Source organism: Haplochromis burtoni, unplaced genomic scaffold (genome assembly GCF_018398535.1).
Source record: "Haplochromis burtoni strain Fernald_Lab_line unplaced genomic scaffold, NCSU_Asbu1 Contig_18, whole genome shotgun sequence".
In the NCBI taxonomy this organism is placed as follows: Eukaryota; Metazoa; Chordata; class Actinopteri; order Cichliformes; family Cichlidae; genus Haplochromis; species Haplochromis burtoni.
Genome location: NW_024582379.1, coordinates 3,657,451 through 3,680,803, shown reverse-complemented (window position 1 = coordinate 3,680,803; position 23,353 = coordinate 3,657,451). Strand labels below are relative to the sequence as shown.

Genomic DNA, 23,353 nt, shown 5'->3' with positions numbered 1-23,353 from the left:
CCTTTTTTTTACTTTGTAAACAAGCAATGTTTAATGTGTCATTGCAGCCCAGAGATCCTGAAGCACGAAATGAAGGTTTTCTTTGTCAAGTACAATGACCCCATCTACGTCAAACTGGAGAAGCTGGACATTATGATTCGTCTAGCATCTCAAGCCAATATTGCTCAGGTAAGAAACCCACATCTATAATGCAACATTATCTAAGGATGCTCCCAAGAATAAATCTATTTAATAGAATCCAGTGAGTGACACACATCTGTCCTGCTGTAGGTGCTGGCAGAGTTGAAGGAATATGCCACTGAGGTGGATGTGGACTTTGTGCGTAAAGCGGTCAGAGCCATTGGCCGCTGTGCCATCAAAGTTGAGGTAAGCGAAGGTGATGTCATCAGACGCTTCATTGGTTAAATATTTGTGTTAGCTACATAGTGAATGCCGAGGTTTGTGTGTTCACTTCGCTGGTAGTTGAAGATCACAGTGCTGTAAATAGTTAATCTACTTGCCACCAACCAGTAAGATGGAGTTTCAAACACAAGGTGGTGCTGTCATCATGGCATTGTTATGTGTTAGTTCCTCAGACAAGTTGAACTACAGCTTATTAATATTTCCATTTTGGGGAAGTATGAGTATCCAGCACAGGATTCAATAGAACCTGTTACCGTTGACATTTAAAATGTGGTTTCATAGTGAAGTGAAATTAATCTTCAGTAAAACCAATGAAATCATTTTCTGCGCACTACACAGATGTTATCTAGCACGGTGCATCAGGAAATATTCATGACGGTTAAAAAAAAAGAAACCCAAAACAAACAAAAAGCAAGTGTTGATGAACCGCTCTGCTGCTTCATGCTGTGCTAGTATGACTTGGAGGAAGTCCTGCTTTAACCACTTGCAGGCTGCAATTTCACCATAGACCCCACACTCTGTATTCTCCTGCTCTCCTCTTTCCTCTATTCTAACCCTTTCTACTCCATTGCTGATTCCACGGCTGTCAACTCGGTTCTGTTAGCACCTCGCACAGAGAGCAAACATCAAATCCTGTGTCAAACTGACTCAACCTTCATGTCAAGGATCATCACTGGTGATGAGAGCTGGGAATCTGGCTGTGACCCAGAGACCGAAGAGCAGTTTTCAGTAGAAGAGCCCCACGCTGTCACAGCCTGAAGGCAGTGCATCAAGTCCAGAGTAGCATGCCAGCATATTAACATTCATAGAGTTGTACACCATGAATTTGTCTCCTGGGATCCAACTGTCAATGCAAAGTTCTGCTAAAATGACCTGAGGTGTCTGAGGGACAATTTTCAGCAGACCCGAGCTGAGCTGTGGTACATAGCATTACTCATGCAATTGTGCACCCACCAACACAGTGACCACCCACTAACCCTAACCCGAAATAAAATCTTCTTTTAAAAAATGTACTGTTTAGACACAGTGGATGAGATCCAGCATGCTAAAAGTTTAGAGTGAGACTTTCAGGGAGTAATACAAAAGTAGCAGGACTGTAGAAAGCGATGTGTCAAGGCTCAAGGAGATGTCCTTCAAGAGAATCTCATCCACATTAAAATCAAGTACAATTTTTTATTTTTTTATTTTATTTTTTTTAACAAGAACACTTACTGAACTACTTAATCTGCACACCAGTCATTTTTTTCTTTCCCTCTCTCTGTTTGTTAGCAATCAGCCGAGCGCTGTGTCAGCACACTGCTAGACCTCATCCAGACTAAGGTCAACTATGTGGTGCAAGAGGCCATTGTGGTCATCAAGGACATCTTCCGCAAGTACCCTAACAAGTAGGTTTCTTCTTGGACATGTTTGTTTTCATATTTTCCACTTTGCTTAAAACTCTCTCTGTGTTTATATGAATAATCCTCACATTTATCAAATGTATGACAAAGACTTATAACCCTTATTTACATATGCTGTTATGCACATGTAGTCACCTCATCATTCATTTCCTCTTGATCTTTAAATAAGCAATGAAAACCTTTTGATCATAAAGACAAAGTGTTTCCCTCTAAAAACCTGCTTGTAGTTGACGGTACTTGATTGTACTTGATTGTACCTGGCTCAAAGGGTATGTTGGTTTGTCTGGAGTCCAACTTTGGCTGTGGATTCAGGGGAGTGCCTACACAGCTGCAAGGCTGTGAGCCTCTAAGGGAGCAGCTTTGCAATGTTTCCAGATCAGCATGCCTTGTGCGTTGAGCGACACGAGTCACTGCCCAGGACAATCTTTGGATTTTCTATTAATTAGGCATTTGTGCTGTAGCATTTTTTTTTTAATGAAAGCAATATGTAAATGGGCTAAATTATTATCAAGCATTTTATGCAGATCAGAAATTCACCAACCACTGCAGAAAACTTCATAGTTTGGCATGTTGCCTGCGAAAGACAAGAAAACCAAACCAGAGCTAAAAGGAGAGTGAATAATACATTTACATTTGTCAGGGTGCCAGAAAACACGACTCCAAAGCAGTGTTAATGTTGTTCGATGTCTGCTGGATATGAAAGTAGGCAGTTATTTGCTACCACGTATTACAAGCCAGACATGTGGTTGTTTGATCAGATTTTATTATAGTTATTTTGGTCAATCTCGGCAACAAACAGATGAATGCTGTTCTAAGAAAATAACTGCAATTTGCATTTTGTCAGTCTTGCGTTTAAGTGTCTCTGAATCTGATGCACTGATGCTTTGTGTCACTGTTTGCAGGTATGAGAGTGTGATTGCCACTCTGTGTGAAAATCTGGACTCTCTGGATGAGCCGGAGGCGCGTGCCGCCATGATCTGGATTGTAGGAGAGTACGCTGAGCGCATCGACAATGCTGATGAGCTGCTGGAGAGCTTTTTGGAGGGTTTCCACGATGAAAGCACTCAGGTATATTTAGGGGGGTGTGGGGAGGTTGTTATTTGAAAAAGTCAATATTTAATGGAAGCTGCAGTAATAATTTGCCATCAGTGCTGGGAGTAACAGATGCGTCCTTTCAAGCAGGAAATCATTAAAACCACTGGTTAGCTGTAGCAAAGGATGAGAAAGCATAAACCATTTTGAAAGTACCAGAGACCTTTTTTTTTCTTTTTAGTGAGCTTGCTCAATGATTAAAATAAGAAAAAATAAAGAAACAGTGGAACAAAATTTCTTGTGACTAACCGTGATTAATGAGAAGGCTTTACAATATTTCAGTGTGTCACTTCTTATATGTGGCTCAGGGGCGTATTTGTTGAAACGCCAGCCTTTACTCTGAAGATCTTTCTGCCACAGCTCACTGTCGGATTACACAGCTTTGCTTGGTGTTAGACTCTCCCTAAGTAATTGATTGATTCCCATATTATTGCCTTGGAAATATATTCCATTTTTATTATTGACTGATGAAGGAAAAAGGACACGTTAAGCACACTTACTCATTGTGTATTCTGTGAACATTACGCAGACCTAACACAAGGGACTGTATTGTCTGAGCTAACCAGTCAGATATTAAACAATTTGTTTTTTGTGCTGTGACAGAAATTTTGGGGCTGCAGTGCATGTGTAAAATAGTCTTAAACTATTTACTGCTAGAAAGGTGTGTCATTTATGTAAAACATATTAAAACCTCACTGCGTGTCTTAAACTGTCGCACAGTGTTAAGGTACATCTTAATGATCATTTATTCACTTGCTTTTAAAAGCAGTGCGTGAGCATTTGTAACACATTTGGTGTTCTCACTGGCCTCTAGGTGCAGTTGCAGCTCCTGACTGCAATCGTCAAATTGTTCCTGAAAAAGCCAACGGAGACCCAAGAGCTGGTGCAGCAGGTGCTAAGCCTAGCCACACAGGTGAGGGGGGGCGGGGGAATAAGCAGTCTACGTCATACATGCTATTTTTCCTGTCAGCGCATCCTTTATTGTCTGCTTTTTGAACTTTGTTGCTTATTTCTTTTTTTCTTTTAGTTGTGTCATTTAAACGTTATTAAAAGGGGCTTCCTATTTCTGTTCCAAAATCCAGACCTTTTATAATCCTCTCACAGATTTACATTTATTCATTTATTTTTATTTTTCCAGTACTTGTGTATACTATTGGCAAACATGCAAAAAAGAAAATGGTAATTTCACCCCTAAGTCCAATTTTTATGCACACAAACATTTTTTTTCTTGTAAAAGGCTAGCAGAAAGCAGCAATGTAGAGACAATGTGCCCTGCAACTTCAAAGAATGAATATATTGGCTATTCACTGAAGTAACTTTTAAGCTTACTTGATTTTCTTAGAACCCTGGGAACTTTGTGCTTTTCTATGCTGAGAAAAAAGTACAGTGTCAGATTGCCTCATACATTATCCAAATCTTACCACTACCCTAAGGCAAACTCCGTTTTTGATATCTTTGTATAACTTCTGGGCCAAGACAGAGTCGAACATTAAGTATTTATTAAACATACAACATAAAGACATTCCTTATGACTCATCCCTTTTTCACAGGACTCTGATAACCCAGATCTAAGAGACCGAGGCTACATCTACTGGCGTCTGCTCTCCACAGACCCTGTGGCTGCCAAAGAGGTGGTTCTGGCTGAGAAGCCGCTGATCTCTGAGGAGACAGATCTGATTGAGCCTACACTGCTGGAGGAACTTATCTGCCACATTGGTACTCTGGCCTCTGTCTACCACAAGCCTCCCAGTGCCTTTGTTGAGGGCAGCCGTGGAGTTCAGCACAAGAGACTCCCTGGCAGTACTGAATCGTGAGTCATAGATTTTAATTATTTTGACACTGCAGGCAGAGGGCTTAGTTTACTTGAGTGGAACTGCCCTTTTAACTATGGTGTTTTGCTTTCAAGAAAATCTGCTGAGTATAACTTGCATATAGTGCCAAGCTGTGGAGCATTTCTTTGTTTGTTCCTTTTTTCGGATGTAATTCATTACATCCATCTACCATTATTCATATGAACTCGAATGAGTTTTATCAGGAAATTAATGACAAATTAGGGGCTTCATAATAACCAAAGTTGTCATAATGCATATGGCTTAAACATCATTCTCTCTCCCCCCCCCCCTTGCTTTTACCAGTGGGGAGAGTGAGAGCCCTGACACAGCTTCTGCTGCTGCAGTTTCTGATGCCCCTCCAGCTGTCATCCCATCCCAGGGAGACCTGCTGGGAGATCTTCTCAATCTCGACCTGACACCTCCCACCACCACTGGACCACCACCACCAGCCTCTAGTGGCATGCAAATGGGTGCTATGGACCTTCTTGGAGGAGGACTTGACAGCCTGGTATGTCTTCTGAACATGATTATTTAAGTGAAATTGAAAGGCTGTTTATTTCACCCAGAGGTTTAACATTAAAGATGCCCAGTAACGATAACAGGGGGCCAAGCAGCCATGTAACATACATACAAGCCGCTTCTGGTAAACAATTGGAGTGAATGTTGGTGCACTAAATGGAGAAGTGTTGACTGATTCTTTCCACAAAGTTTTATGGCTGTGCCTCAACTGTAACCAGTGGGTTGCAGCTGAAGATCCATTTATGCGAAAAACAGTGAATCACTTTGATAAAGCCAAGTTTATCGATGCTCATGGCTACTTTTGACATACTGGATTTTAAGAAGTTTCACAACATTTTTACAGGCCATTTTTTTCCAATTGGGACAGATTCAGGCACATTCTGATTTTTCAAAATCTCAGTGTTTGATATATTGCCACCAGACTTGATGTATGGACTCTCCATGTCATCTGAAAGTTGTCTGACCACTGATAGAACAACACATTAATAACAGGGGGGGAAAATTGACATGATGAGCTCAAGTTGCCATGGCGACTGCTTGGCCTCCCCCTCATCACTGCTTGCAGCTATTGTATCCTTGTATTGTGTCCTTTTCTACCTTTTGGTGCCTTTTTTTTCTTTTTTCTTTTGACTCTTGTATTTATTCCCTTTGTTCAATGCTGCACCTGCAGATGGGGGATGAGTCTGAGCCGGTAACTACGTGGAAGGGGAGGGCTTAACATTTATAAACCATATCAGGCCATTATAGAATATAAAAACAGTTTTATTATGTTGTTGTTGTTGTTTTTTTGTTTTGTTTTGAGAATGTACCTAAATCTCTTCATTCATCATTATCATCTTTATTGTCCTGATATATGTCGTAAACATGATGTCAAATCCTTAAGTCCATCTCTTATCTCTGGGCTCTGTGGTGTCTCATCTTTCAATCAGCCGCCCATTCCCCTGCGGATGGACACTCCTCAGTCACCTCAGCTCCCACATCAATCCCCATCGCCCCCAGATTACAGCCCCACTGAGGTTGGTCCAGGGGACCGTGCTGGACCACTAAAGGCCAGCACCAGTCTTGAACCCTTCTCTTGTCCCCTGTTGTGCCACCGTGTCCCCTCTGAATAGTCATCCCACAGTGATATTAGTCTGTTTGCACTTTGCACTGTCAGTCCCCCCCCACCCCCCACCCACACTCCCTGTAGGTGAGATTTTAATGACTCACACCTGTGTTTTTGGTCAAATTTCTTTCTGTGCACAGTAGTTTAGCTTTGTCACAGTGTGAAGTCGCAATGACAGTACACCTATTTATTGAGCAGCAGTTTAACAAAAAGCTCTTGGATTTCAACAACCAGTAGGCAGAACTTGTGGATGGTAAAAAGTGAAGTACATAAAAGGAGTCTTACTGTTCTTTTATCTCCTTTTTGCTGTTACTTGATATAATGATATAAACCCCATAGCTGTCATCATTCACTGAAAGACATTTTAGACTTCCACCCCCCACCCCTCAATCCACCTCTTTAAACTTGTCAGAAAATAATTTAATACTGCACTAAATAACTTCAATTACTTCTGTGCTTTTTCATTCTGCTCAGCTTGGAGGAGACCTTGGTGGAAGTCCTGCTGTAAGTCATTTTTCCGAATTGTTGTTGGCCTTTGATTGCTTAGTACAAAGTGACATTGAATGTGAACATGTTGCTTTGTAACCCACAGATTGGGGCTGGTTTTGGTGCTCCCCCAGCTGCAATGCCAGCCTCTTTCAGTGCCCCTGTCAGCGGCGGTCTGGATGACCTGTTTGATCTCGGAGGGGGAGTTGGTATGCCTATGGGAGCCTACAGCGCCCCCAAAACTGTAAGTTTATATAAGCTGGGGAAAGATAAAAAAAAAAACAAAAAACAGAAGAGATCCTTCAGAAAATAAATGATCTTGTCTCTGTTAAGGTTTGGCTTCCAGCTTTGAAGGCCAAGGGCTTGGAGATATCAGGCACTTTCGCCCGCCGTTCTGGGGTCATCCAAATGGAGATGACCCTCACCAATAAAGCTATGAGTGTCATGACTGATTTTGCTATACAGTTTAACAGAAACAGGTAAGACCAGCTAATAATCCGTACAGGGTTTTCACAAGATTGAAGCTTGATACTATAGACCTTGAGCAAACCCTGCAATGGATGCTCATGTTTGCCTTTTTCTCTTCTTTGTCTCGCTTAAGCTTTGGTCTCGCTCCAGCTGGTCCACTGCAGGTTCTAACTCCTCTCAGCCCAAACCAGAGTATTGAAGTGACTCTTCCCCTCAATACTGTGGGACCTGTCATGAAGATGGAGCCTCTTAACAACTTGCAGGTATAACCTTCACTTGTGTTCATTTCCCCTGAATTATTTATGGCATTGCTACTTTTTGTTTTGCTTGAAATGACAGTGTTATTCTGTCCTTGCTTCTGTATTCGTTTTCCATGAATCCAAACTTGGCTGAACTTTTCAGCGTCACAGTGTGGCAGTAACATAAGCTATCAAACACATGACTGGTGTCGAGAACAAATCGGAATAAGTGGTTACATATTTCCACTGTTTTTGAATTTTCAACACTTTATCGTCCTGAAATTTGACTTTCTATTATGACACCCATTGCATAGATTCAGTAAGTTTAAATGGATTTGGCATGGTTATTTAAGGTTTTTCATAATTAAACAGAAACATTACTCTGCTTAATCTGTCAAATTCTAAATTAAAGTTCACAAAATTTTAACTTATGAATCATTTAACCTGATATATCCAGTGGACTTCACATTGTCTTTTGAGGCACTGACCCGAAGATATGACCATATGTTCTAACTGATTAGTCAAGCTATACTGCTGAATTCCCACACTGTAAACTGTAATGTGATTAAAGCACAAAAACAGACTTCAGAGCCATAATGATTTGTTGAAAATGTTAAAAAAAACCAAAAAACGGCAGAGCCTGTCTGTTTCTTGATTAGGGCGGCTCTTTTAACTGGCCAGCATGGTGGATGGGTGCTGTGTGCAGCTGGAGAGGGAAGATAAGAGCGCCTTAGGGGGCGATGGAGGTGGGATTGGTCATTAGCGGTCTCACAGCACATGGCTCTTTTGTTTCTCCTGGCCTCAGTAGCCTCGCTAACCTTTCTGCGGTGCTGCCTCACGGCCCCGCTTTGATGGTTACTGTTGTGGGTTTGACATCTCCTGAGATATGTGTTGTATTTTGTTGTGATGAAGGTGTCACATAATATTCTGAGTGCTCTTTTAACTATTTACGTGTCGAAGCAGTTTGTTTCTTACACTCGTACGCTGGCAACATCTGGACACAGCAGTTAACTGAGTCTCATCCAAATAATAATAATGCTGCAGTGGAGACTTTACCTGAAAAATGGCAAGCTACTCCTGCGTCTTTTTGTCCATAAAAGGGGACTTTACAGAGCTGGAAACTATTGTGCTGCCAGTAGATTAACTTGAAGGCCGTGTAATGTAATAATGTGTCAGATACTATTAGACTGGAAGTTTGTTTTTTCTTTATTTCATTTCTCTACAGTAGATGTCAGACCCCCTCATCTTGGGCATCTAACCCTTTTTAATAGACCGCTAGATCACAAATGTTCAGAATGGAGCTTTGTGGTCTTTTTTTTTTTTTTTTTTTTTGTGTGCTGTCCTGTGTTGCACTCAGGAATAAGATGCCCTGTAATGAATAATTCATGAGCCATTCTTCTGCCATGCTCTGTTTGAACTCGCTGTTCTTCTTTCAGCACCTCTTTGTTCAACAGCCCGATCAGTATCACTGGCTGACGCTTGTTACTTCGTGTGCTCGCTTTCAACCACAAGTCGCTAGAGTGTTTCTGTGTCCTGTAGTTTTTCCTTGCATAGACTATGAATTGTCTGTTTAAAGCCTGTGGCCAACACATTTTTTTTTTATAATTTTATATGTGGTTGTTGCTTTGGACAGTTTTCAGATTTTATTTTTAACACTGTCTTCTGTTGTGATCTTTCTCATTTTCATGTTTATTTATATCTTGTTGTAAATCATATTTCAAGGCGGTTTGTAGACTGTTAATTTGATTATATTTAGATCTTTGGTGATAAGGTGAGGGGCCAGTTATGAACACGACTTTTAGTAATGATGTTATAAAGTGGAGTCCAAAAGTTGTTTTTTTTTTCCCTGTATTTCTATGTCCACCTGCCAGTAGTGGGAGTTTGGTGCTTTAGGAAATGTTCAGGTGGATGTGATGTGCTCATTAAAAGTTGAATCAAGTACATAAACTAGCAAATATTCCTTGGTTGCTATAAAAATAGCTCCTTTTCAAGTTTCCAGGCTTGTAGCATTGTGATAGTGAGAAATGTGCCTTCAGAACTAAGTGAAAGTGTCAGAAGTCAATTTGTTATTCTGAGAGATGAGAGGATTTCTCTGTGTCAAGTCATGTCTGAAAGTTTCTGAGGGGGTCGTGCATTACACTACTCTAAAACAGTGCGGAAACTGGATCAGTTTCATCCAAAGCATGGTGAGACGCAGCGTAAGTGAGCACACCATCACAAGATCAACAAATCAAGTTTTTTTTTTTTGTTTTTTTCACTGAGAGGTAGAAAAGCAACTTCAGCACTGATGCAGAATTTCCTGAATAAAGAATAAAAGGCTTGAAAACTTGTGTCAAAACAAGGCTGTCTAGTACTCAGATGTTTTGCAGCTTTAAAACGTTTGTCAGGAAGAAAAACAAAATCAAAACACTCGGTTAGCTTAGAAATAGCAGTGGAAGGAAAAAAATACTATTTGCTATTTACCATTTCCACATTTGTGGCTGTGACAGAGGAGTGTATGTAAAGAGAGAAACCCTGTGGGCTGCATCTGTGTAGTTAAGGATTTGTACTGCTGCAGCCATAACCCACCTTAGATGTTTTCCACAGTGATCTGAAGACCAAGCAACGGTCCCTGTCCTGGACCTTCCTCCTTTGTCATGTTATGTAAACTCCTGAACATTTGCGGGTACTTGAACACTGAGGAAGCGAAGCCTCAGTGTGCTATCAAAAACGACTCTTTGTATCATTGTCAGATCACGCTGGGATAAAATGGTTTATCCGCTTTGAGCAAATGTGTCCATTTCCAAGTGGCTCCAGGGCTGCTGTCATTAAAGTAAAAGGAGGCAAACCAATACGTGGTTATTCTGAAAATTGGAGATGGAGCTTTTCAGTAAAATTGTTAAGCTGGTATTAACATTTTGTAATGAAACATTAAGGATTAAATTTGAATCAAATTCTTAATAGGAGCAGTGGCCTCAGACTGTTGGGCTCCACCGTGTTAATACCGCCGTATTTGTGTTTTTGAATGCACAAGTTATCGTAACAACTTTAGCTGGTTATTTAGTAAACAGTGCACATAAGCAGTAATGGCCATCCTTGGAGGGCACTTGGAATGTAATTACTCATGTAATGCTTCATGCTTGTCCTCCCTTCCCCCTCTTTCGATGTAATCACTCTTGCAGGTGGCTGTTAAGAACAACATTGACGTCTTCTACTTCAGCTGCCAGTACCCCATCAGCATGCTGTTTGTAGAGGACGGGAAGATGGGTGAGTGTTCCTTGGCAAAATCTCTTCACTTAAAAAGGCCGAAGCCCATCTGACGTCAGTGATAGACACGTACGTTAGTGTTTGAGTGAAGGTGACTGTTCGGCGCATGTGAAGCAGTCAGTGACGTAGATGTATGCAAGTGTCCAGCTGCTTGAACTCACTCACATCTCGGGGCTTCACAGCTACTACTCCTCGATTGCACACCAGTGATATTTTCTGCCTCTTTTTTTTCACGTTTTGTTTCTTGATGTCATTTGATTTATTCTGTGAAAACGTGTTGGCATTTCTCCCTGTGGAGCTTTCTGATGGGGCTAGCAGCAGGACTGCAGCCAGAGGCTGAGATTTAATGCTCCAGAGCCTGAACAACAACAGGAAGTCTTGTGCTAAGCTGCTCACTCATTACTTGGACTTTTTGTTTTTTTCCCCTCTTTAATGCAGTATGTACATTTTCCTTTACGAAAAAAATCGACTATGCTTTCAGATGTGCATTTGATTGTGTGCTCTGACAATGCACTCATCACTAATTATATCTCTTCCTCCACAGAGCGGCAAGTTTTTCTTGCTACATGGAAAGACATTCCTAATGACAGTGAGGCCCAGTTTCAGATCAAAGACTGTCATCTCAGCTCAGGTAAGAAGGATGGTTGGAGAATGGAGAGTGCACTTGCTTAAAAAAAATCCTATCCAGACATATTCAGTAGCTTCTGTAGCCAGCACAGTCCACAGCTCAGAATCAGATCCTCGGTAATGAAGCAAATTGTATTTGATGGGAACTCATCAGCTGCAGTCCCTATTTATGTGTGATAATTTAGTTTTACACAAGTGTGAGAGCAGCTGAACTGGAGAAGAATTCCTAATGATGGCCTAATGGAGATTTTCCCCCCCAAAGATTAAATTTCATCCTGATGAACATAGAGAGAGCATTTCATGTCCTGCTTGGGCACAAGAGTGAGACGATGGCTGAGGGGAAAATTCTAAATGAGTGGCTGCGTCTCTGTTGCACTGACAGCCTGGAGTGAAATTTTAAGAAATGGAAATAAAAGAAATCCGTAATGATTTGGTGCATTTTAATAATGGTTTTAGTCGCTGATCGTGGCAGAAGTCGGTGAGTAACTCCATATTAAGTAATTGCTAAACTAGATTAAACCTGCAATTTAAGAGTGTTTCATTATGCTTCCTCTACAGATGCAGCCTCTAACAAACTGCAGGGTAGCAACATCTTCACCATAGCCAAGCGCACAGTGGACGGTCAGGACATGCTGTATCAGTCCATGAAGCTCACCAATGGCATCTGGGTGCTGACTGAGATGAGGGTGCAGGCAGGAAACCCAGTCTACACAGTGAGTACTGCTGCCCTGCTGCCTGTGCTGTGGTGCTTACTCATGACCAGGAATATGGCTCCTTTCAATATTTTGATGTTGACAGTAAATTATCACAACTACAGCATATTCATGGGCATTTTTTCTGCTAAAGATGGTCCTTGTAACCTGTTCTGGGATGATGATGATGATGATGATAATGATGATGATAATAATGATAATAATAATAATAATAATAATAATAATACATTTTATTTATAGGCGCCTTTCAGACCCTCAAGGTCACCTTACAGTAGCACGTAAACAATACCATAAAAAACATAAGAAAAATGTGTATATATAGCAAACATGGTAGATAGAATCTAGACATAAACAGTCATAAAAGTCTAAAAGCAAATATAAAAACTGAGCAAGGTAAAAATGGCCTAAGACAGATCTAAGACAGATCAGGTGTATGCAATTCTAAACAGATGGGTTTTGAGTAGTGATTTAAAAGTGGTGAGACGGTGTGTGTGGTCCGTAGAGCAAGTGGAAGTGCATTCCAAAGTCTCGGGGCAGAACAACTAAAGGCTCTGAGTCCCATGGTAGTCAGGCGAACAGGTGGAACAGACAGAAGGGAAGCTGAAGAAGAGCGGAGTGTACGAAGGGGTGAGTATGTATGGAGAAGATCGGATAGATATGGAGGAGTAAAGTCATGAAGCTCCTCAGAGACAAATTGACATGGAGGTGAACTGGGAGCCAATGGAGCTGTTTAAGAACAGGCATTATATGTTCAGTGGATCTAGTTCTGGGAATAATACGAGCAGCTGTATTTTGAACCAACTGCAGTTTATGGAGGGATTTATGAGGTAAACCATAGAGAAGAGAATTACAGTAATCCAGACGAGATGTGACGAGCATTGACAAATATGGCGGTACTGTGTGGTGTGAGTGAGGGACGAAGGCGGTTAATATTACGGAGAAGAAAGTAGGAAGACTGAGTGATATTATTTATATGTGCTGTGAAGGACAGAGTGCTATCGAGAATGACACCAAGACTCTTAACCTGAGGGGAGGGTGTGACAACAGAGTTATCAGTGGATAACGAAAGACTGGTTGGAACTGTAGTCAATTTTGATCTGGTGCCTATTAAAATGAATTCTGTTTTATTGCCATTAAGTTTAAGAAAGTTGTGAGAAAACCAGACCTTGATTTCACTTAAACAGTCAGAAATGGATGTGGGTGGGAGAGTAGCTGTGGGTTTGGAGGATAGGTAGAGCTGGGTGTCATCTGCAAGCAGTGAAACTGGATGTTATGCTTCCTAAAAATATTACCTAGGGGTAGGAGATAGATGATAAAAAGTAAAGGACCCAGGACAGAGCCTTGGGGTACACCGGAATTAACTGGAGTAGATACTGATCTGTGAGGGAGTAATTGAACAAACTGTGAGCGGCCAGAGGGATAAGAAGTAAACCAGGCGAGTACTGTACCATTGATGCCAATAGATGCTAATCTGTGAAGGAGGATGCAGTGGGAGATGGTATCGAAAGCTGCTGTAAGGTCAAGGAGAATGAGGATGGATATAAGTCCAGAATCAGCTGCAAGCAAAAGATCATTGGTGATTTTTACTAGGGCTGTTTCTGTACTGTGACATGAACGGAAGCCGGACTGAAACTGTTCGTACAAGTTATTTCCAATGAGATGATGATGAACCTGTGCAGCCACTATCTTTTCAAGAATTTTTTTTCTAGGAAAGGGAGATTTGAAATTGGCCTGAAATTATTTAGATTGGAGGGATCTGAACCATTCTTTTTCATTATTGGAGTTATTATTGCAGTTTTAAGAGAAGAAGGAACAGAACCAGATATAAGAGAGGAGTGTACGATATTAGCAATCAGTGGGGCAAGAGACGGGAATGAGAGTTTAACAAGATTTGTTGGCAGTGGATCAAGTTTACATGATGATGATTTTAAGTTAGTAATTATGGAAGATAGCTGAGTTATTGTGGGAAGTTCAAAATTGGATAGAGAGGATGACAGTTGAGAAGGACAAAAAATGCAGATAGAACAATTGACCATTTCACAGGACGAGGGCAATTGTTGATGAAGATTCTCAATCTTGGTGTAAAAAAACAAACAAAAGAAAAGAAAAGAAAAGAAAAAAATCCATAAATTTGTTGCAAACTGTGGCAGAGCATGTATGTATCGCAAAGGTATCTGGGGGTTTAACAATATTATGCAATATAGAAAACAAAGTGCGAGTGTTTCCTTCAGCAGATTCAATAACAGAGGTGTAGTAAGCAGGTTTAGCATGATGAATAGCTTCTTTATAGTGTTGTATATGACTGAGATACATGTCCTTGTGAATAGTAAGTCCTGTTTTCCTGGAGAGACGTTCTAGGTGGCGTCCAGTAGCTTTAAGTTGGCGAAGTTCAGATGAGTACAATGGCGCAGAGTGAGAGAAAGAAACAGTTCGAGTTGCACCAATTAAAAAATAAAAACATGTAAATTGTATGGTAAATGACCTATTTTACTTTTTTTTTATTTATTTATTTTATTCATACTTGTTGTCACATAATGTTTTTCAAATTTACTTTGTAAATGCTTCTTTTAAATGAACCAGATTTTAAAGAACTGCTTGTTTCATATACAGTAAGGCAGTATTATGCAAGCTAATTTGACTAAAAAATAGTCCTATTCCCCAGATATTCTAAGCTTTGTTGGAAATTTGATGGTGCTGTAAATGTCCCATTTTCTAAAGAAGCTCTATTATTACATTTATTCACATTAATGTTATTGGGCAGCTGTAATTGATGCCCTCCATAATAACTGAAAATTCCCATTTTGTTATGTTTTGAAATATTCATAACTGATGAATCAGACAGACTTGTCTATCAGCCACATCCTGAATTCTCACAGTCATAAATAACGCCGTAAAGAGTGAATCCTCCGATTTGCACTTTTAGCAGAAATTAAAGCCCGGTTAGAAAATTAAATCAGTACAATGGAGTTAAATAATAGTGGGCACTGCATATTACAGATGGAGACAAATGACATTAATATCAGATCTGACCAAGCAGAGATGTGACGGGGATTAATGTGAAGTACTGAGCAGTCGATGTGCACTAGGGACAGGGATTGGATGGCGATGTGTGGTAGTGGGAGAAGTTTGCCTTCGGGCTTCCTGTCAGACAGCTTTTTTTTCTTTTTTGCTTTTCTTTTTTTTTCACTTGTAGTTTGATTTAGGTTAGGTAACAAAACCGCTCGGGCGGGTTCAGGAAAAGATTGGTTTGGGGCAAAATACACCGTTTAAAACTACGTCTGACCGACACGAACTGGTCTGAGGGAAGCAAACTTCTCTGATGTGCGTGGAGGGCTGTGGAAAAACACTGGCTATGACTTACCCGTGGTGACTCATCTGTGTGCGCATACATGTGTTGTTGTGCAGTTGTAGGGTTAATTGTTTGTGTGCTGTGTTGTTGCATGTGTCTTGCTTTGTCAGCACGCTGCAGTCGCCACTCTTGATGGATTGTTTTTGGCTTAGAAATTCTGTATAACTCGCCTAGAACGATGACCTTGGTGTGACTCTCCTCCCTGCTCATCACTCAGTCTGCTTTCAGGTCATGTTTTATGTATAAGGTGGCATTAACTGTCTTTTTGTTTTCTTCTGTCTAGACTAGGCAATTTGTTAGTTGCGTTAAAGTCTCAGAATTTTGAGGTGGTTTTACACCTACCACGGTTAAGCCTCTTTGGTCAGATCACATCCTGATGTGATACAGGACAAAATGTGACTGAAACGGGGAAAGCAGAACGGGTTTGTTTTCTACCTTGTACCCTCTGATCTCCACATGGTTTCTCGGTGTGACTGTAAGTGCTTTTAACAAACGTATATTCAGCAACGATAGGACCAGACTTTAAAGTAAACCACACGCACAGTATGTATCCTGACGTTCGTCCCTCGGAGCGACTGCCTGCTGCACAGGCCCCGCGCTCTCTTGGCACAGAACATTAAAGCCAAGCTGCCAAAGCCTTTTGTCGGCAGCTATTTTTAGACCCGAAGAAGCAAAGCCGTAACACTGTTTTCTGGGTTCTATTGCACGTCTGAAGATGAGACATGAAACTGTTCTAATTCACTGACATTAGTAGACACGTATGGTGACATGCTTGAGTTTTGCTGCTGCTTACACATGCAGTTTTTAAGGGTTGAACATAGCTGCCCTATTTTCCTCCTATCTTAAAAGTTGATTAGCTTCAGCTCTTCTATGACTCTGTGTCCCAATTCCACATCCCATGCTGCTTCCTGCTCGGTTTTATTCTACGCTTCACTAACAATGGAAAAGTGAGTACATACTGGAAGCCGTGTGTGTGGAACAGTGTTTTTTACATAGTGGAACAGTGCTAAGAAGTGCTGAAGTGTCCTACACAAGCCTAGGAATGATTATGCGCACTAAAGCAAATCTACCTGCAAATTGGCAGCATTGTAAATGTAGCATTTGAGCTGAGGGTAGCACATTAAGGTGTTAATTCTTTATATGAGCAACATCACAGTCTATTGTGTGTTGTCAAATTGTTTTCAGAGTGTATTTTGCCATCTTGCCATTATGGCAGCTGTGGATTTAGGAAATTGTCTGTCGCTCCCAGATTTCATTAGCCTGGGAATCAGACAAATCTGAGAGCTCATGCTTCATTTTCTCTGGCACAGTGTGTCTCGCCCCCTCACCCGTTCACTCAGATTTCCACTCACTGTTACCAGTAATGGTGGCCTAATTATAGCCATTTTTGATAATGCGAGGTGGCTTTTATTTGATGACCAGCATCTTTGCATGCTGCATCTTGTTTGTTTTTCCATCGCCAAGTCCCGTGTCATACGTTTGGCAGTGTTGTAGATTGGTCCACTTCCTGCATTTAGGTCCGTGTTTGTTGGCAGTGCAAGTTCAAAACTGAACTGAGATCGCAAACAGGTTTGTACCTGCGTTTCTCATCCGACACCAAGCTGACATTCTCATTTGACTCTCTCAGTTAGGCTCGTGTACACTTTACCGTACTTACAGTGGCGAATAGGGATGCTGCTCATCTTTTTGACATCACGCATGGTCTTCTCATCTGCCATGTCCTGTCCCCATGGCAACAATGTGACCAGTGTTGTGGGCTGACTTATTTATTTATTTTTTCTTCTACCCACCACTTTAGCTGGTAAATCTGAGGGGTTTTGGTAAATAGAGAAGTCTGCTGAAAACGAAACACGTGAGCAGTTTCTCAACATAAACGTGGATGAAGAGTTTTCTTAAAAATCTATAATCAGAATTGCAGAATCTCTAATAGAAGGGTTTGTGTATGTCACTTTGATACCATTATGGGTAGCATTATAAATCAATGCAACAGACTGCTGAATTATTTTGGAGATTTTACATGAATATTGCATCTAAAATCAAATTATTTAGATAGAATTTTATTTCAAACATGCAAAAATAACTGAAATAACAAGAGGAAAAAACTTAAAAATCATCAAGTTTTCATGTGTATATTTATGTCTACAGAATGTGTGTGCTCGAAAAGGAGTAGGATGAAGTTTACACTTTTCCTCTTCCTACCCCCTTATTTCAAATTTCATTGCTTACTAATCCATATCCAGAATTCAATTTTATTTGATCCATACATGTTTAACTATGTACAAGTCTAACACATCGAACATACACAAATAAAACCGTTTTCAGCACATAAACCAAAATAGTAACAAACTACATTTTTACATAAAGTAATCACCCTGTGTTTTTGTTAAGTAGACGTACATTTCAAAGATGAGCTACAGTTTCATTATTTTATTTTTCCAATGCAAAGAACTGCTGGGCACATCTGCACATGCGTTCAGTTCATCTACATCGGAGCGTCAGTGGGGCACGGGTTGCTGGTCTGCTTTTGCTTTGAATGTTTTTGTTTTACTTGTTTCAGACTGTGAATTTGTCAATAAATACTCAGCTCACCGACTCCACTATTAGAAAAACAGCCTCAGACATTCCCATCTCTCCTGAACCCTCAGTGCAGTCTGGTTTGGGTTTTTATTTTTCATCTCCGGCCTTTTCCCCACACAAACCTGCTACCAGCACTGATGTAGATTAAATGGGTACATCTTGGAAAACAAAAATCCTCAGACAGTGTTTGTCTTTCTGTGCATTTTTTCCCCTATTTTCTTTGAGCTCATGAATGGCTTCCACCATGCTGTAACCTTACCTGCTGATTCTGGCCTGTGTGCTATGTTGTATCTGATCATTGTTGTTGATATCTAAAGAGAACCTTTTTTTCTCCTCCGTTTTATTCACACTTATGCAAATATCCAATCTGCTGCTGTTCTGTCTGGGTCTGCCTTCTGGTCTCACTCACAGTCCTCCTCTTACAGCTTTTTGATAAAAAATCTATCTATGGAGGATGGATGACATTTGCAGACGTAAGAATTTCCACACATCAATTTGAAATAATCTTCTGCTGAGCTTTTTGAACCTTTGACCAAAACCCCTGTACAACAACTTGGAGTTTAAAGCCCAGTTGTTTTGTTTTTCAGCTCTTTCATATCAAAGTATTTAGACGTGAGCATTTCATACGAATTTCAAACTTAATTGCAACACAACAACAGTTTTACTTTAATGTTCTTGCCTTTGATTGAAGCGGATATGGCACAGTTTGATTAGTGTTCCATGTAAAAATCGTTTTCTTACACTCGCTGGCCAATTCATTAGGTACATCGGTTCAATTATCCATTAATGCGAATATCAATTAGCCAATCACATGACAGCGACTTGACGCATTTAGAAGTATAGATGTGGTGAAGACGACCTTCTGAGGTTCAAACTTAGCATCAGAATGAAGAAGAAAGATGATCTGAATGTGGTATGGTTGTTGGTGCCAGACAGGCTGGTTTGAATATTTCAGAAACTGCTGGTCTGCTGGGATTTTCCCACAGAAGCATCTCTGAGACTTGGCTGAAAAATATTCAGTTAGCAACAGTTCTCTGGGCAGAAATACCTTGTTGATGTCGGAGGAGAATTGCCAGACTGTTCGGAGCTGATTAGAGGGCAACAGTAACTCAAATATCCACTCGCTACAACCAAGGTATGCAGAAGAGCATCTCTGAACCTACTATGGATTATAGCAGCAGAAGGTGCCACTCCTGTTCGCTAAGAACAGGAAACTGAGCAGGTTTGCACAGGCTCCTGAAAAATTCCACAATAACTGATGGGGGAAAAATGTTGCCTAGTTTGAGTCTCAATTTCTGCTGCAACATTCAGATGGTAGGAGTCAGAATTTGGTAGAAACAACATGAAAGTGTGGGTCCACAGTTCAGGCTGCTGCCGGTGCATTGATGTGGAGGATAGTTTCCCGGCACACGTCGAGTACCAACTGAGCGTTATTTTCAAACGGCCTCCAGAGTCATCAGATCTCAGTGCAGTAGAGCAGCTTTGGGATGTCGTGGGATCGGAGATTTGTGTCACGGATTTGCAGCAACTGTGTGACGCTGCCATGTAAATATGGATCAGAAACTCTTGACGAATGTTTCCAACCTTTTGTTGAATGTTACTGTTCTTTTAACAACTGTTGCTAACAATGTATCTAACATTTAAACAGTCTCGGTTATTTTAAATAGTTCAACAGTCCACATGCTTTATGAAGACAGGGTTTTTATCATACTGTATCAGTCTGTCTTTGCTTTGCCTTATTGCAGTGCTGCTGTGCTTCATCACGGTGTAGTGGCTCCAAGTCTCCTTTATGCAGGTTTTACAGCAGATCTGCATCATTTTCAGACTCATTAATTACTCCAAAAAAAGCACATCCTGCTGGTATTTATGCAGTGTTATGTAAAGCCTAAGATTGTCTTGAAGAGTGATCTCCCCCTCTCACTCAGTCCATCAATAATAGACACAAAGATGTATTTTTCTTCCATTTCCTCATCCGATAAAACAAACATTTTAGCAGCAGGCTCTTGGCTGCAGACTCGAACACTGCAGTTTCTCGCAGTTGCTCTCTAACCAGCGGCTTGTTCACAGTGGCTGGAGCTTCTGCGTTTCTTCACATCTTCCTGATAGGAGCGTCTAAATGTTGCCAGCAGCAGCATGCATTAATAAAGAGCCTTGAGTGTACCAGTGCAGCACTGAAGGAGCTGTGCACTGTTACTGCTTCAGCTGACTGCAGCAAGCATTCCACACTCCATCACCTGCCTTTGATATTAATATTCAGAGTCATAGAAGGGGCCTGGTGTGAAATTCCCATCAGTCACTCATCAAATTCATTACTGATCGTTTTAATTATAATAATGGTGCCAAGTGTCAAAGTGTTTGCTGTGTAGTGTTGGTGCACCGAAGAAAAAACAACGGTGAAATGATAAAATGTTAGAGAAGCTCGGGTCATCCTGTCCTTTTAGAATAAAGCACACAGATCCATTACTCGTATTCAGGTACAGATTTAAAAGCAAAATTTTAAAATGCAGGATTAATCTGGACACAACACTCCAGGATTTAATTACTTATCTTCGAGTGCCGTTTTGTATTTGTCGCTGGAAACTAGAGTCACCTGGGGTCGGCGCTTATTGTAGGCGTGCTCGCCATGTGACCTTCAGACTATTCCAGCTCCACTCTAGCGGAACAAATGTGATTCTAAGAAATGACAGTGATTAAAGCCAAAAGGCTCGCACTCTGATGATTTGTGAGCGCCGTCAGGGCAAGAAGAATGCAGGTTATTCTCTTCACTATGCCTTTTCGCAGAGACGTGGGGGTTATTAAGGGTTCCACTCGTCTTAGGAGAAAGCGCGGCTGGTTTTCACTGCGCACCAATTAATTAGCAAAACACTTTAGATTATTCAGAATCACTGTCTTTTGCAATTATTACACTATTTTCTTTGTGTGCGTGTGTGTGTGTCCGTCCTGCAGCTGCCTTATGCTGCCTGTAAATAGTGTATTTCTGGATCTGAGGAAGTGACATCTGCAGAGTGATTGCAGTAAGATGGGGTGGAGGGTGGGGGGGCACTTTGTGAAGCTCCATCTAATCCTAAACCTCCTCCCAGCTGAGACTGACATCAAAGAGAGAAGAAGCCTTCTCTGTTTTCTCCTGAGTGTATATGTTTCTGTGTGTACGTCTGTCTGTGCTTTATAAGACTGAATGTGGGTGGGGGTAGGAGTGGGTGTCATCTGAGGCCTTTTTCCTTATAAGGTGGGAAATTAGGAATTTAATCTTCTATAAGTATAAAAGATGAGGTCATTTATTCACCATAAATCCAGGAATCTGGAGAAATGTTATGTGAAGTTGCCCGATGAAGATATCAGCTGAACAGCAAAGATTTAAGATCAAACAATAAGTTATCGCCTTTCCTGAGGTGCTTTATATAACCCGCAGCAGGCCTTTAAAAACCTGCTTTTTGTTCATGCGTCAGTCAAAGCACTGCCTGCCAACAGACTGCTTTATAAATCAAATCATGCTCACCCTAACTTGTCTCCCTCAGGTCTCTCTGAAGTGCAGAGCTGCAGAGGTTTCCCAGTGGGTGTTCCAGAGCTACGAGGCGGTGCTGAAGAACTGAACAAACAAGCCCGTGCATCCACCCAGCCGCAGCCCTTGCAGACTACCATCTCTCTCTCATTCTCTCTCGCCTGACCCACGAACCACATCACAGCCTCACGCAGTGCCGGGAGCCGCTTCCCGCTGCGTTCGGTCGGGACACTGCGGTCCTCATGTTACCCAACCATTTCATCAGGATGGTTAATGGGTCTATCGGCCCTTCCTTTCTTGCTTGCTTTCTTCCTTTTTTCCCCTCCAATGCTGCAGAGAGATGTGGTTCACTCTCTTGGCTGCCCTTATCCTGTCCCCATCTTTGTTCACACCACATTCTTCGGTTTCAGGAAATCATCCCACATCCCCTGTTCTCCCCTGTCCGAGCCATCCTTAAACAATCTTTATTCGTTTCTAGGGGTGGGGGGCAGACGGCCGTGAATGTTTCTCTGCATGAGGCTCCTTTATCATTTTCAAGCCCTGCTTTTTTTCTCTCGCTCTCTCTCTCGCCCATATATATATATATATTGGAGTCTATTTTTAGCACCTGTGATCAGCAGGTGAATCATCACTTTCACCATATTTATTTAGGGGTTAATTTCAATTAAGATGTCAGACAGGAGAGGCTTTGACTGTATTTTAGCTTCTCTCTGGATCTTAATAGAGCCACATAATTACATCTAAAAAAACCCATTACACTATTGTTTTTGTCTTTTATAGTTTTCTTTTAGTATCTGGTTATCAGGGGGCTCGTCATCTGTCCCCGAAAGCAGAATGTGTGTTTCCGTGTGCATGGAAACTGTGTGTTACTGCGTGTTTAATTTTTCATCAACATCGCAACATTTTATAGACTAGCAGCAGTTGTCCTCGGACTACTCTCTTACTCGGTCATTCCATGGTTAAATTTTTGTTCGTAGTCTTGTTTAGCGCACATGCTGCAAACTGGGAGAGAGGCTCAGGTGGCGAGAGTTTTATAAGTGTCGGCGCTCTCTGCGTCAGCAGCGCTGGCCACCCCGGGCTCTCTGCCACTTTGCTCTCCGTGTATCCACGCTGCAGCTCTCTCGAGGTCCAAGCCTTACCTGACATGAAGGCTCAGGTGGAAAATAAAGCAAAACAGCTGATGCCATAGTTTGTAACACTTCTGAGTCACAAGCGCACATGTAGGTAGCAGGCAGCGTTCGCTAAAACAAAGCTGGATCAACATGCGGCGTCTCTGTTTGAGCTGCAGGCTCCGCTGATTAATTGGATTCCTTTTAGCGAGCTGTTACAGACTGTACCGGCTCTACAGGATCAGCACGGAGGCTGTGTATTCTGAGTGTGTGTCTTTGTGTGTGATGCAGCTGATACTTATGACATGATGTACAAAAAAATCAGATGTTTAATCAGATGTTTGTTTTTTTCATTGTGTGTACATCATTTGAAGAACCATTAAAAGTCTTGATTAATTCACGTGTGTGTGTGTGTGGTTGTTTTGTTTTTTTTAAGCAGTTGTATATTGTCACAGATTCAGTGTTAAAAATGCAGATTTTTTTTCCCCTTTCCTGTTGATGCTGAAGTCCCAGTGTTAAAGGATGTGAAACATTATCTCAGTTTTATTTGCCCCCCTCCCGCCCTCGAGGACCTGGAAATCGATGTGCACCATTTTCACACACACACCATAATCGTTGATGACCTTTGCAGCATTCAGCGCTTTTCTCTCTGGGCGCCACAGCTCTGCTCTGGTGTTGTTGACCGAACGG

At 41.3% G+C, this 23,353-nt stretch overlaps 1 protein-coding gene across 5 annotated transcripts in view; it reads left to right on the top strand.

Annotated features, from left to right (window-relative positions):
- The window catches only part of ap1b1 (adaptor related protein complex 1 subunit beta 1), a 29,006-nt gene extending 5,943 nt beyond the window's left edge, over positions 1-23,063 (top strand). For 2 of the 5 annotated variants that reach the window (XM_042218416.1, XM_042218414.1), the window contains exons 8-24: positions 48-168; positions 271-366; positions 1,672-1,787; positions 2,705-2,870; positions 3,709-3,807; positions 4,445-4,704; positions 5,030-5,234; positions 5,916-5,936; positions 6,175-6,261; positions 6,825-6,854; positions 6,943-7,080; positions 7,170-7,315; positions 7,438-7,567; positions 10,705-10,789; positions 11,334-11,420; positions 11,975-12,129; positions 21,571-23,063. In XM_042218416.1, the coding sequence (XP_042074350.1) occupies positions 48-168; positions 271-366; positions 1,672-1,787; positions 2,705-2,870; positions 3,709-3,807; positions 4,445-4,704; positions 5,030-5,234; positions 5,916-5,936; positions 6,175-6,261; positions 6,825-6,854; positions 6,943-7,080; positions 7,170-7,315; positions 7,438-7,567; positions 10,705-10,789; positions 11,334-11,420; positions 11,975-12,129; positions 21,571-21,645 (2,017 nt within the window). In that variant the 3' untranslated portion in view covers positions 21,646-23,063. The remainder of the gene's footprint in view (positions 1-47; positions 169-270; positions 367-1,671; positions 1,788-2,704; positions 2,871-3,708; positions 3,808-4,444; positions 4,705-5,029; positions 5,235-5,915; positions 5,937-6,174; positions 6,262-6,824; positions 6,855-6,942; positions 7,081-7,169; positions 7,316-7,437; positions 7,568-10,704; positions 10,790-11,333; positions 11,421-11,974; positions 12,130-21,570) is intronic. The other 3 variants (XM_042218415.1, XM_042218417.1, XM_042218418.1) reach the window with 3 other exon arrangements.
- Positions 23,064-23,353: the final 290 nt, after the last annotated feature.